Here is a 13,401-nt window from a genome sequence, read left to right as displayed (position 1 = left end):
ATTGCTTGGAAAAAGCCCTGGAGAGGAGGGGACTTAGACAGCTGTGGGGAGGCAGGGGCAAGGCCTAACAGGGATGAGCTGCTGGGCTCTTTAAGCCTGATATTTGGCCCAATCTGTGCAGATCATGCTCTTTCTAATACAGTGGTACCTCGGGTTACATACGCTTCAGGTTACAGACTCCGCTAACCCAGAAATAGTGCTTCAGGTTAAGAACTTTGCTTCAGGATGAGAACAGAAATCGTGCTCCGGCGGCGCGGCAGCAGCAGGAGGCCCCATTAGCTAAAGTGGTGCTTCAGGTTCAGTACGGACCTCCGGAATGAATTAAGTACTTAACCAGAGGTACCACTGTACAAGTCAAACCTCAGTTCCCCAACAGCTCCGTTTTGGAATGTTTCGCCTCTCGAACGCCAAAAACCCAGAAGTAAACGCCGTGGTTTTTGAACGTTTTTTAGAAGCCGAATGTACAACACATCTTCCACTTGAGTGCAGGACGCTCTTGCAACCAATCAGAAACCACACCTTGGTTGTCTAACGTTTCGGAAGCTGAACGGGCTTCCAGAACGGATTACGTTCGACAACCGAAGTTTGACTGTAAAGTGTTAACTCCAAATTGAATGCTGTGATTTATTGCCAGCTTGCTCCTGACAGTATGAAACACTGAGATGTTTGGAGGAAGGGTGTGATCTAAATACAATGAATACAACGCATCTCCGCTTAAGGAGTAAAGGAAACTGTCTGGTTCTGAGTAGCTTGGAGTTGTTGACACTGGCGGACAGTTGCTCTCCAGTGTTTGAAATGGGAGTCTCTTCTTCTCAGCCCCATCTGGAGAAGCCAGGGATTGAATCTGGAATCTTCCAGATGCAAAGCACATACTCTGCCAGTAAGATATGGCCCTTCCCCAATTTTTCAAAAGACTCAGCAGAGACACAGGTGCTGTATCTTGCATCTCTCAACCTACGAGAAGGTTTGGATCCTTTGTCATTTTTAGGAGAGCAGAGCTCAGCTCCTCTCTCCCCACACCATTCCCATGCCTCCAATTTCTTAGGGTGAGCTGAGACTCAGTACAATATACAGCTTCCAGGATGTGGGTGGTGCTGTGGGCTAAACCACAGAGCCTCTTGGGCTTGCTGATCAGAAGGTCGGCGGTTCAAATCCCCACAATGGACTGAGCTCCCATTCCTGTGTCCCAGCTCCTGCCAACCTAGCAGTTCGAAAGCACACAAGTGCAAGTAGATAAATAGGTACCGCTGCGTCGGGAAGGTAAACAGCATTTCCGTGCGCTCTGGTTTCCGTCACGGTGTCCCATTGTGCCAGAAGTGGTTTAGTCATTCTGGCCACATGACCTGGAAAGCTGTCTGTGGACAAACACCGGCTCCCTCAGCCTGAAAGCGAGATGAGCGCCGCAACCCCATAAGTCGCCTTTGAATGGACTTAACCATCCAGGGTTCCTTTACCTTTTGTTTTATTATTACAGTGGTACCTCGGGTTACAGACGCTTCAGGTTTCAGACGCTTCAGGTTACAGACTCCGCTAACCGAGAAATAGCACCTCGGGTTAAGAACTTTGCTTCAGGATGAGAACAGAAATCGCACGGTGGCAGTGCGGCGACAGCAGGAGGCCCCATTAGCTAAAGTGGTACCTCAGGTTAAGAACAGTTTCAGGTTAAGAACGGACCTCCGGAACGAATTAAGTTCTTAACCTGAGGTACCACTGTATTCAGCTTCTGTTTCCATAAGGAGAAGAATCTGCTCTCGGTAACTGGATATATTGCTTGACTAGAGGAAATGCTGTTGACCTGTGGGACTGAGCCCCATTGCCAGTCCTGAGAGAGAGAACATGGCTGCCATAAAGCGAGGTGATCTTTTGGCTGTGGGACTGGAGTCCGAGGAGGCTCTTCAAGACTCAGCTGCCCTCAGAGCAGAGAGAAGGAGGACTGAAAGCGCTCCGGCTGGGTGTGGCATGGAAACCTGCAGAAAAACAGCTCCGGAGATCTTGAATCAGGATGCCCCAAATTCTGGTGCCGAGTTCAGGCAGTTCAGGTACCAAGAGGCCATTGGCCCCCACGAGGTTTGTAGCCAGCTCCTGGACCTTTGCTGCCGGTGGCTGAGGCCCAAGAGACTCACCAAGGGAGAGATGTTGGAGCTGGTGGTCCTGGAGCAGTTCCTGTCCGTCATGCCCCCGGAGATGGAGAGCTGGGTCAGGGAAAGCCGCCCAGGGAGCTGCGTCCAGGCCGTAACCCTGGCGGAAAGTTTTCTACAGAAGCAGCAGGAGGACAGAAGGCAAACGGTGAGCGGGTTACATTTTGGTGGTTCATGCTGTGGGCATGAAGAAATTGTTGTTTTACAAGGAAGTTGTTTTACAGCCCTTCTCAGAAGGTTTGTTCTGTTGGCCACCCACCTAAAATAAATAAACGATGGATTAATAGACAATATGCAGGAGCAAGACAAGGACCCGCAGAGGGGAGGAGGGAAGTCCAGGAGATTCCTCGGAATCCTCTTTTTATGTTGGTTGGTTGTTTGTTTGTAAATTTCAAAATTGAAAAACTAAATAAAATTTAAATGAACGAATGGAGTTGAGAAAGGAGTAGAAAAGGGGAAATCACAGAATTGTAGAGTTGAAAGGGACCCCAAGGGTTATCTAGTCCAACCCCATGCTCTGCAGGAATCTCAGCTAAAGCATCCATGACTGATGGCCGTCCATTAAGAACATATTCTGATGCCCTTAATCGTCTCTCCTGTTTTGGGTCCAGGAGCCGTTCATGGAGGTGGTCGGCCCGTTATCTGGTGCAAATAAGGTTCCGTCGGACGACTTTGACAGGTCAGGACATGGGGCCAAAACCAGCACAATGAAATCCCACAGAGATAAAGGTAAAATCCTGCATTTAGTGTTGGGGGAGGTGGTGTGATCTCGTCTGGCAATACTACGCGCGATAATGATCTGGGTGTTTTAGTGGATCACAAGCTTAATGCGATCCACCAAGGTGTGACACTTTATAATGTGCTATTTTGTTTTGCTTTGCGTCTTCAAGCTTGGAAGCTGATTAAAAAATAAACCTTGATTGATTGGCTAGGAGGCAGATGAAAAATTAGACCCTGATTGGCTAGGAGGCTGATTAAAAAATAAACCCTGATTGGCTAGGAGGCTGATTTTAAATCTTTGTTTGGCTCTCTCTGCTTCTGATTCTACCTCCATTTCATTAACAGACAGTGAAATGGCACCTGCGGCACATTCTGAATCTAAAATAAACCTTGATTGATTGGCTAGGAGGCAGTAAGAGAGAATATTATGAAAATGATATACAGGTGGTACATGACACCAGTCAAGCTTGCAAAAATCTATCATTTGCCCGATAATAAATGTTGGAAATGTAAAGAAACTGAAGGTACATTCTTTCACCTTTGGTGGACGTGCCCAAGGATCAAGGCTTTCTGGGAGATGATCTATAATGAAATGAAAAAGGTATTTAAATATACCTTTCTGAAGAAACCAGAGGCCTTTCTCCTGGGCATAGTCGGCCAATTGGTGCCAAAGAAGGATAGAACTTTCTTTATGTATGCAACAACAGCAGCAAGAATACTCATTGCAAAGTATTGGAAGACACAAGATCTACCCACCCTGGAAGAATGGCAGATGAAGGTGATGGACTATATGGAACTGGCGGAAATGACTGGCAGAATCCGAGACCAGGGAGAAGAGTCGTGGAAGAAGATTGGAAAAAATTTAAAGACTATTTACAGAAATATTGCAAAATTAATGAATGTTAGAATGATGTTGGAATGAAGCTAAGTGGTTTTAGCAGTAACGTTACAAAGGAGTATGTAAAAAATGGATTGTTAACAGGTGAAATGTAAAGTTATAATAAAATAAAGGATTAAGATAAAAACAAAGAGGGAAAGGATTTGCTGAATTAACTAACTAAACTGGAATACAAAAAAGGGAGGTGTGAGGAGGTCAGTGAAACTAGTAAATGAAAGATAAGACATGGAAAAATTGATTTGTTTTTAATTGTTTTTATTTTTCTGTATTTTGTATCTTTTGTTTCTTTTTTCCTCTTTTCTTATTTTTGTAATCTTTTTTGAAACTTTAATAAATATCATTTAAAAAAAAAATTGGCTAGGAGGCAGATGAAAAATTAGACCCTGATTGGCTAGGAGGCTGATTAAAAAATAAACCCTGATTGGCTAGGAGGCTGATTTTAAATCTTTGTTTGGCTCTCTGCTTCTGATTCTACCTCCGTTTCATTAACAGACAGTGAAATGGCACCTGTGGCACATTCTGAATCTTCTCCTTTTTCTGCTGGAGGGGGGAAAGCCACCGTCCAGCCAACTCAGGTAGGAGAAAGCCCATTGGGGACACATATTTCGGACAACTGGGGTGCCACTTTCTTATATATCCCTGGGCTTCTTTGGGAGGAAGGGTGGCACAATAATTCGCCGTCGCTCACGAAATACCATCATTAGCACCCCCAATAAGGATTCTCACAATTCCCTAAAGAATATAGAATCATAGAATCATAGAGTTGGAAGAGACCACAAGGGCCATCGAGTCCAACCCCCTGCCAAGCAGGAAACACCATCAGAGCACTCCTGACATATGGTTGTCAAGCCTCTGCTTAAGATAAAGGTAAAGGTACCCCTGCCCGTACGGGCCAGTCTTGACAGACTCTGGGGTTGTGCGCCCATCTCACTTAAGAGGCCAGGGGCCAGCGCTGTCCGGAGACACTTCTGGGTCACGTGGCCAGCGTGACATCACTGCTCTGGTGAGCCAGAGCCGCACACAGAAACGCCGTTTACCTTCCCGCTAGTAAGCGGTCCCTATTTATCTACTTGCACCCGGGGGTGCTTTCGAACTGCTAGGTTGGCAGGCGCTGGGACCGAGCAATGGGAGCGCACCCCGCCGCGGGGATTCGAACCGCCGACCTTTCGATCGGCAAGCCCTAGGCGCTGAGACTTTTACCCACAGCGCCACCCACGTCTCCAAGCCTCTGCTTAAAGACCTCCAAAGAAGGAGACTCCACCACACTCCTTGGCAGCAAATTCCACTGTCAAACAGCTCTTACTGTCAGGAAGTTCTTCCTAATGTTTAGGTGGAATCTTCTCTCTTGTAGTTTGGATCCATTGCTCCGTGTCCGCTTCTCTGGAGCAGCAGAAAACAACCTTTCTCCCTCCTCTATGTGACATCCTTTTATATATTTGAACATGGCTATCATATCACCCCTTAACCTCCTCTTCTCCAGGCTAAACATGCCCAGCTCCCTTAGCCGTTCCTCATAAGGCATCGTTTCCAGGCCTTTGACCATTTTGGTTGCCCTCCTCTGGACACGTTCCACTTTGTCAGTACTATTGTCACAATTCCACAAAAGAACCTCTCTCAATTCCCCCTCCTTCTCTTTTCAGTCTTCAAGATCAAGGATTTTGTGTGTGCACACAATTTTAAGCCTGAGGGCCACATTCCGTTCTGGGGCCACAGTCCAGCAGTGGGCGGGGCCAGAGGCAAAAGTAGGCGGAGCAGCAAATGCAGCTCTTACCTTTGTGCAGTAGAGGGGCTGGGAGAGGGGTGCATTTGGCCTCCCAGGAGGTTCCCCGCTCTTATTCAAAGCCCTCAAGGCCACCCACAGGGAAAGCTGTGAGTTCAGCCCATTTTGATGGCATGAACCTTTGAATCTTGCAGAAGAGGGAAGGGGAACCTGTTGCCTTCTAGGTGTCGCTGCAGTGCAACACCCATCATGACTGACAGCTGTGCTGGCTGGGTGACTGATAATAATAATAATAATAATAATAATAATAATAATAATAATAATAATAATAATAATGTAGTAATATTTCACTCTGGGCGGCTTCCAATACATAAACACACAATAAAACATCAAACATTAATAGTAACAGTCTGATGCAATATAAAAATCACAATAACTTTTAAATAAACAACTTATATCAAACAAAGCAGCAGTCCATCAGAATCTAATAAACAGTCAAATTAAACATCAGCAAATAATAAACACTTCAACCACAATAAAGAATTACCAATCAATAAAAGTAACAGCAAATCACATAAAATACCACAAAACATACAAAACCATGTAGAGTGGTATCTCGGGTTACAGATGCTTCAGGTTACAGACGCTTCAGGTTACAGACTCCGCTAACCCAGAAATAGTACCTCGGGTTAAGAACTTTACCTCAGGATGAGAACAGAAATTGCGTGGCGGCAGCGGGAGGTCCCATTAGCTAAAGTGATACCTCAGGTTAAGAACAGTTTCAGGTTAAGAATGGACCTCCGGAACGAATTAAGTTCTTAACCCGAGGAACCACTGTAAAAGAATTAAGCTGAGAAACAAAGAAGCACAACTTATAAAACTATTTTTTAAAAAAATATCCCTGAACTCCTCTGTCGCCAGCTACTGCTGCTGCTATTCTCAAAGTCATAGCCTGGGAAAGGCTAGGTTGGGCAAGGCAGGTGGAAACACCGTTGCCTGATGAGGAACAGAAAGCTTGAGAGCAGTACATGTGAAAAGGATCTAGGAGTCTTGGTTGACCACAAACTTGACATGAGCCAACAGTGTGATGCGGCAGCTAAAAGAGTCAATGCAATTCTGGGCTGCATCAATAGGAGTATAGCATCTAGATCAAGGGAAGTAATAGTGCCACTGTATTCTGCTCTGGTCAGACCTCACCTGGAGTACTGTGTCCAGTTCTGGGCACCACAGTTCAAGAAGGACACTGACAAACTGGAACGTGTCCAGAGGAGGGCAACCAAAATGGTCAAAGGCCTGGAAACGATGCCTTATGAGGAACGGCTAAGGGAGCTGGGCATGTTTAGCCTGGAGAAGAGGAGGTTAAGGGGTGATATGATAGCCATGTTCAAATATATAAAAGGATGTCACATAGAGGAGGGACGAAGGTTGTTTTCTGCTGCTCCAGAAAAGTGGACATGGAGCAATGGATCCAGACTACAAGAAAGAAGATTCCACCTAAACATTAGGAAGAACTTCCTGACAGTAAGAGCTGTTCGGCAGTGGAATTTGCTGCCAAGGAGTGTGGTGGAGTCTCCTTCTTTGGAGGTCTTTAAGCAGAGGCTTGACAACCATATGTCCGGAGTGCTCTGATGGTGTTTCCTGCTTGGCAGGGGGTTGGACTCGATGGCCCTTGTGGTCTCTTCCAACTCTAGGATTCTATGATTCTAGGAACAGAAAGTCCAATATCACCTGCAGATTCTCCACCCTGAAAACAACCACCTGTTCCTATTGTCTCCTTTGTGCGTGTGATAGAAGGAGAGCAATCATCACCCCATTTTCTGGGATGTTTGGCTAGGAAATAGTTTTGTATTATAAGGACAGAACTACCCAAAATGTATAGAAACTTATTCATGTATCCTACCAGAGCAGCAAGAATGTTATTCGCCCCCAAAAGGAAAGAAGCAGAAGACCCAGTAAAGGAAGAATGAATTCAAAAACGTGTGGAATAAGCAGAATTAATAACCGGAAGAATAAGAAATCAAGATAACAAACTTTTTGTAAAAGAATGGAAGTGGTTTATTGAATATTTACAGATAAATTGTAAACAGATAAGAACATTGGCAGGATTATTGTAATAATTTTTATAAGAGTATACATTTAAAGTACAGTGGTACCTCAGGTTACATACGCTTCAGGTTACATATGCTTCAGGTTACAGACTCCGCTAACCTAGAAATAGTATCTTGGATTAAGAACTTTGCGTCAGGATGAGAACAGAAATCGTGCTCCGGCCGCGCAGCGGCAGCAGGAGGCCCCATTAGCTAAAGTGGTGCTTCAGCTTAAGAACAGTTTCAGGTTAAGAACGGAGCTCCGGAACGAATTAAGTACTAACCTGAGGTACCACTGTAGATGAATAAATGAGCAAATTAAGTTCATTTGGATATGCAGAAGTTATTGAAAATAAACTTAAGGGACTGCAGAAAGAGGGGTTTTGAAATGTTAAAATGATTGTAGAATGATTGAAATGTATAAACCCGAAAAGCATAAAGAAAATAAAGAAAAGGAAAATAGTTTTGTATGTGTTTCAGGAGCCTGTGGTTTTCGAGGAGGTGGCTGTGAGTTTCACAGAGGAGGAGCGGGCCTTGCTGGATCCAGGCCAGAGAGCATTGTACCGGGAGGTCATGTTGCAGAATTATGGGATGGTGGCCTCTCTAGGTAAGGACGCCTTTGGCCTGTTGTTGGATTCCAACTTCCCTCAGCCCCCCCCCCCCACCGGCCAGCCCGTGCCAAATCAGGTAAACCAGTGTTCCCCAACCTTGGGCCTCCAGCTGTTTTTGAACTACAACTCCCATAATCCTTGACCACTGGTCTTGCTAGCGAGGGATGATGGGAGTTGTAGTCCAAAAACGGCTGGAGGCCCAAGGTTGGGGAACACTGAGGTAAACCACTCTATAATTCTCACTCTATGATGGGAATAGGGGGGCTCCTAACCGCTCCCAGCAGCCTTATCAGACACCATCTCCCAGAATCCCTTGGGGGCAGCCATATTCATTTAAAGTAGCAGAAAAAAGTCACGGAACCAAAAACTACACAAAACAAATGAAATACCATGAAAATCCCTGAAACGAGTAATCGACTAAAAATATTAAACTAAATAACAAAAAATCACAAAGTTTAAGGGGAAAAGTAGAAAAACCTAGAACTGAATAAAACCTTAACAGGATGCTGGCTACAAACCTCGTTTCACTGAACTATTCAGTTTCCTCAGAAGGAAATAGAAAAATCATAAACCTTAGGTGATTTTAAACAAACTCAAGAACAGGGCTGAAACGCTCCCCTGAGTTTACAAAAAAGGTTTAAAAACCTCAATAGCAAGTTTAAGACACAGCCCTATTTAAAGCAAGCCAAGCCGTAGTGATAAGGAATTGAGGACTCGGCTGTGAAAACTCTAGTATTGCCTTTTAAAGTGGCGTGATAGTGCTTTTAAATGTGAGGGGTGAATGTGGCCTGACCAGCAGTCTCTGTCCGGGGTTTCAGGCCGGTGAATCTCTCCCAGACGTACCTGGAGGTACCAGGAATTGAATCTGGGACTCTACATACAAAAGTAAATGCTGTAGCACCGAGCAACAGTCCCACCTACGTGGATGGAAAGAGCTTGGAAGTTCTCTTGCGGCCCCTACATAACCAGCTGTTTGATTTTTTAATGTTTTGAATATCTAGAAGCTCTGCTGATTACGAAGCCTGACCTCATCTGCCGGTTGGAAGAGGAGGAGCTCATTGAGCAGTGTACTGAGGAAGGGGAGAGTTTTAAAGGTGGGCAAAAGACTCATCTTTTGTTTCTCTCTTGTAACATCATCATCATCATCATCATTTATTATTTATACCCCGCCCATCTGGCTGAGTTTCCCCAGCCACTCTGGACGGCTTACAATCGAGTGTTAAAAACAATGCAGCATTAAATATTAAAAACTTCCCTAAACAGGGCTGCCTTCAGATGTCTTTTAAAGAGAAGATAGCTGCTTATATCCTTGACATCTGGTGGGAGGGTGTTCCACAGGGCGGGCGCCACTACCAAGAAGGCCCTCTGTCTGGTCCCCTGTAACCTCACTTCTCGCAATGAGGGAACTGCCAGAAGACCCTCGGCGCTGGATCTCAGTGTCCGGGCTGAACACTGGGGGTGGAGATGCTCCTTCAGGTATACAGGACCGAGGCCGTTTATTTTTTCACAACTTAGAAGCAGGAAATAAACAAGCGTCTCTGTTTATTTCAGGCTGGAAGAGGGAGAACGAGGATGAACTTTATGAGGCTGCTGCGGAGGGAACTGAGACTCGAGATGTGAAAGAGATATTTGTGAGTGAAGATGGACCAGAGATTCAGGTTGGAAAGCCGGCAATGAAGTGGAAGGGCAGATTCCTTTATTTGCAGGATGTGGAGTTCCACGAAAGCTCGTTCCAAAAGGAAGCGTGCAAAGTAAGGAGGAGGAACGAGTGCGCTGTGTGTGGGCAGATCTTCAGTCACAAATCGAGCCTTGTTACTCATCAGAGAATCCACACAGGCGAGAGGCCCTACAAATGTGCACTTTGTGGAAAGAGCTTCAACCGAAGGACGCGACTCACTTCACATCAGAGGCTGCACACCGGGGAGAAGCTGTATAGCTGTTCAGAGTGCAGCAAGAGCTTTTGCGAAAAATCGAGTCTTAACGCCCATCAGAGAATCCACACAGGAGAGAGACCCTATAAATGCTTGAACTGTGGGAAAAGCTTCAGCCGCAGCTCAAACCTTATTGCTCACCAGAAAATCCACACGACACAGAAACCCCGTAATCACTCCAAAGGTAGCAAGGGCTTCTCTGTTCAGTCTAAGCACAATTCACATGAGAAAATTCACAAAGGAGAGAAGGATCTCTGTAGTTCCGTAATCTTTAGCAAGAGCCTCTCTGATGACATGAGTCTTCTTCGACATCCAGAAATATATGCGGAAGAAGATCCTTATAAATGTTTTGACTGTGGGGAAAGCTTCAGTAAGAGCTCCAACCTTTTTAAGCATCAGAGAATTCACTTAGAGGAGAAACCATACAAATTCTGTAGCAATAGCTTTCCAGACAAATCCGGTCTTATGACACATCAAGGCATCCCCTCGGGAGAAAAAACATATAAATGCTCAGTGTGTGAAAAGAGCTTCAGTCGCAACTGGAGCCTCCTTACACATCAGAGATACCACAGAGGGGAGAAACCTTATAAATGCTCGGACTGCAGCGAAAGCTTTTGCGACAAATCAAGTCTTATCAGGCACCAGAGAATCCACACAGGAGAGAAGCTCTATAAATGCTTCATTTGTGAGAAGAGCTTCAATCAGAGCACAAACCTTTTCACACACCAGAGAATCCACACGGGAGAAAAACCGTATAAGTGCATCGAGTGTGGGAAAAGCTTTAACCAGAGCTCACATCTTATCAGGCACCAGAGGCTCCACACTGGAGAGAAACCCTACAAGTGCTCGGAATGTGGGAAGAGCTTCACTCAGAGTCCAAATCTCATTCGGCACTGGAAAATTCACGCCAGAGTGAACACGTAACGACGGCTTTTTGACATTTATGAAAAAAATAAAAGCATCAATCAGCGCACAAGAGGATGACACATTAGATGACGTCTTACGAGAGAAGGAAATTGCTCACACAAATGAGAGGTGGAAGATTCCTGCATTGCAGGTGGTAGATTGGATTACCCTTTGGGTACCCTCCACTTCTATGATACGGTCGTGCAGCAGAACAGTTTCATGTGCATGTAACGTTTTCCTAGATCCCTCTGGGGTTTTTCCCCCTGCAGAGACTGCAGTCCCATCCTAGTAGTATAAGCAAGGTAGAGCTATAGAGTTGGAAGTGTGAATGTGCTAAGTTTTCATTAATAAACCAAAACAAAAAATAAATGTAGTGCTCAAACAACTGATAAGAACATAAGAAAGAGCCCTTCTGGATCAGGTTCAGCTAGACTGGTGACTGGGAGTGGCTGCCGAGACCATATAATACCAGTCCTGAGAGACCTGCATTGGCTCCCAGTACATTTCCGAGCACAATTCAAAGTGTTGGTGCTGACCTTTAAAGCCCTAAACGGCCTCGGTCCTGTATACCTGAAGGAGTGTCTCCACCCCCATCGTTCAGCCCGGACACTGAGGTCCAGCTCCAAGGGCCTTCTGGCAGTTCCCTCCCTGCAAGAAGCAAAATTACAGGGAACCAAGCAGAGGGCCTTCTCGGTAGTAGCACCTGCCCTGTGGAACACCCTCCCATCAGATGTCAAGGAAATAAGCCAAATTATTATTATTATTATTATTATTATTATTATTATTATTATTATTATTATTATTATCATCTGACAGTGGCCAACCAGATGCCCCAATGTGAAGCCACCAAGCAGACCCTGAGCACAAATCGTACCCTCTCCAAACTGCAGTTCCCAGCACCTAGTATACTGCCTACAACTGTGGAGGCCGATCATGGCCTCTGTTGTGACAGAGCGTTAGATACCAGATGGTCAGTTTTTTTTAATTTTTGTACCTGTTTCAATCTGCTTGCCCCTTGTGCGAGATAAACTTGTTTCCCTCTGCGTTTCTCGTCTCCCTGGCCCTGTATAAAAAATAATAATGCATTTCTTGCAAGATCTGTGGTTGAGGTTAGGTGTCTTGTTGTTGTTGTTCTTCCAGTCTCCACCACTGCCGTCCAGCTTAGATTCCCCATTTCCCCAGACGTCCAGAACTAGAGTGCAAATCTAGTAGCTGTTCGAAATGAGATGTTGCCCCAACAACAGGCAAATGAAAGGTTTTAGAGAGGCAACTCAGGCGCCTGTCCACTTCCTGCCAAGCGTGCTTTGTGCTTTCTGGTTCAGATTTTGGCTTAGACCTGTCCCGTCTCTGCTCTTGGGGTCTTGGGGATAATCATGGAGGCTCAAAAGTAGGTGTTGGGGTGGATGTAAGGCACAGGCCAGCAGTAACTCACAAGGCGTCAGTGAATTTAACTCTTTCTTCTTTGGGTGTAATCTTTGATACCTCCCTCTCTATGGAGGCGCAGATTACAGCTATAACAAAGGCGGCATTTTTTCATCTCCGCCAAGCTAAGCAGTTGGCCCCTTATCTCTCTCGCCCTGACCTAGCCATTGTGATCCACGCGACGGTCACCTCCAGACTGGATTATTGTAATTCGCTCTACGTGGGGCTGCCCTTGAGACTGACCCAGAAACTCCAGCGGGTGCAGAATGCCGCGGCGAGACTCCTTATGGGGTCTTCGCTGCGAGATCACATTCATCCGGTGCTATACCAGCTGCACTGGCTCCCGGTGGAGTACAGGATCAGGTTTAAGGTGCTGGTTCTAACCTTTAAAGCCCTATACGCCCTAGCTGTCCATGGAGGCACAGGTCAAATCTGTGTCCAGGGCAGCTGTTTACCAGCTCCATCTGGTACGTAGGCTGAGACCCTATCTGCCTGCGGACTGTCTCGCCAGAGTGGTGCATGCTCTGGTTATCTCCCACTTGGACTACTGCAATGCACTCTACGTGGGGCTACCTTTGAAGGTGACTCGGAAACTACAACTAATCCAGAATGCGGCAGCTAGACTGGTGACTGGGAGCGGCCGCCGAGACCATATAACACCGGTCTTGAAAGACCTACATTGGCTCCCAGTATGTTTCCGAGCACAATTCAAAGTGTTGGTGCTGACCTTTAAAGCCCTAAACGGCCTCGGTCCAGTATACCTGAAGGAGCGTCTCCACCCCCTTCATTCTGCCCGGACGCTGAGGTCCAGCGCCGAGGGCCTTTTGGCGGTTCCCTCATTGCGAGAAGCAAAGCTACAGGGAACCAGGCAGAGGGCCTTCTCGGTAGTGGCGCCCACCCTGTGGAACGCCCTTCCAGCAGATGTCAAAGCGATAAACTACCTGACATTCAGAAGACATCTTAAGGCA

The 13,401-nt window shown here is 46.0% G+C and overlaps 1 protein-coding gene across 1 annotated transcript; it reads left to right on the top strand.

Annotated features, from left to right (window-relative positions):
- The first annotated feature begins 746 nt into the window (after positions 1-746).
- LOC309364483 (uncharacterized protein) lies at positions 747-11,380 on the top strand. Its single transcript, XM_081901871.1, has 7 exons — positions 747-1,485; positions 1,518-2,288; positions 2,746-2,867; positions 4,249-4,331; positions 8,044-8,170; positions 9,176-9,268; positions 9,726-11,380. The coding sequence occupies exons 2-7, from the start codon at positions 1,837-1,839 to the stop codon at positions 11,027-11,029; spliced, it is 2,181 nt and encodes a 726-aa protein (XP_081757997.1). The 5' UTR covers positions 747-1,485; positions 1,518-1,836; the 3' UTR covers positions 11,030-11,380.
- Positions 11,381-13,401: the final 2,021 nt, after the last annotated feature.

Source organism: Podarcis melisellensis (assembly GCF_964234715.1).
Source record: "Podarcis melisellensis genome assembly, chromosome: 2".
Classification (NCBI taxonomy): Eukaryota; Metazoa; Chordata; class Lepidosauria; order Squamata; family Lacertidae; genus Podarcis; species Podarcis melisellensis.
Note: the sequence above shows the minus strand (reverse complement) of the source record. Positions and strands in the feature narration are given on the sequence as shown.

Coding starts and splice junctions, on each gene's coding strand:
- LOC309364483 (XM_081901871.1), top strand. CDS start 1,837: ATGGCTGCCATAAAGCGAGGTGATCTTTTGGCTGTGGGACTGGAGTCC. Junction 2,289..2,745: donor GAGGACAGAAGGCAAACGGT/GAGCGGGTTACA, acceptor CCTGTTTTGGGT/CCAGGAGCCGTTCATGGAGG. Junction 8,171..9,175: donor TGGGATGGTGGCCTCTCTAG/GTAAGGACGCCT, acceptor TTGAATATCTAG/AAGCTCTGCTGATTACGAAG.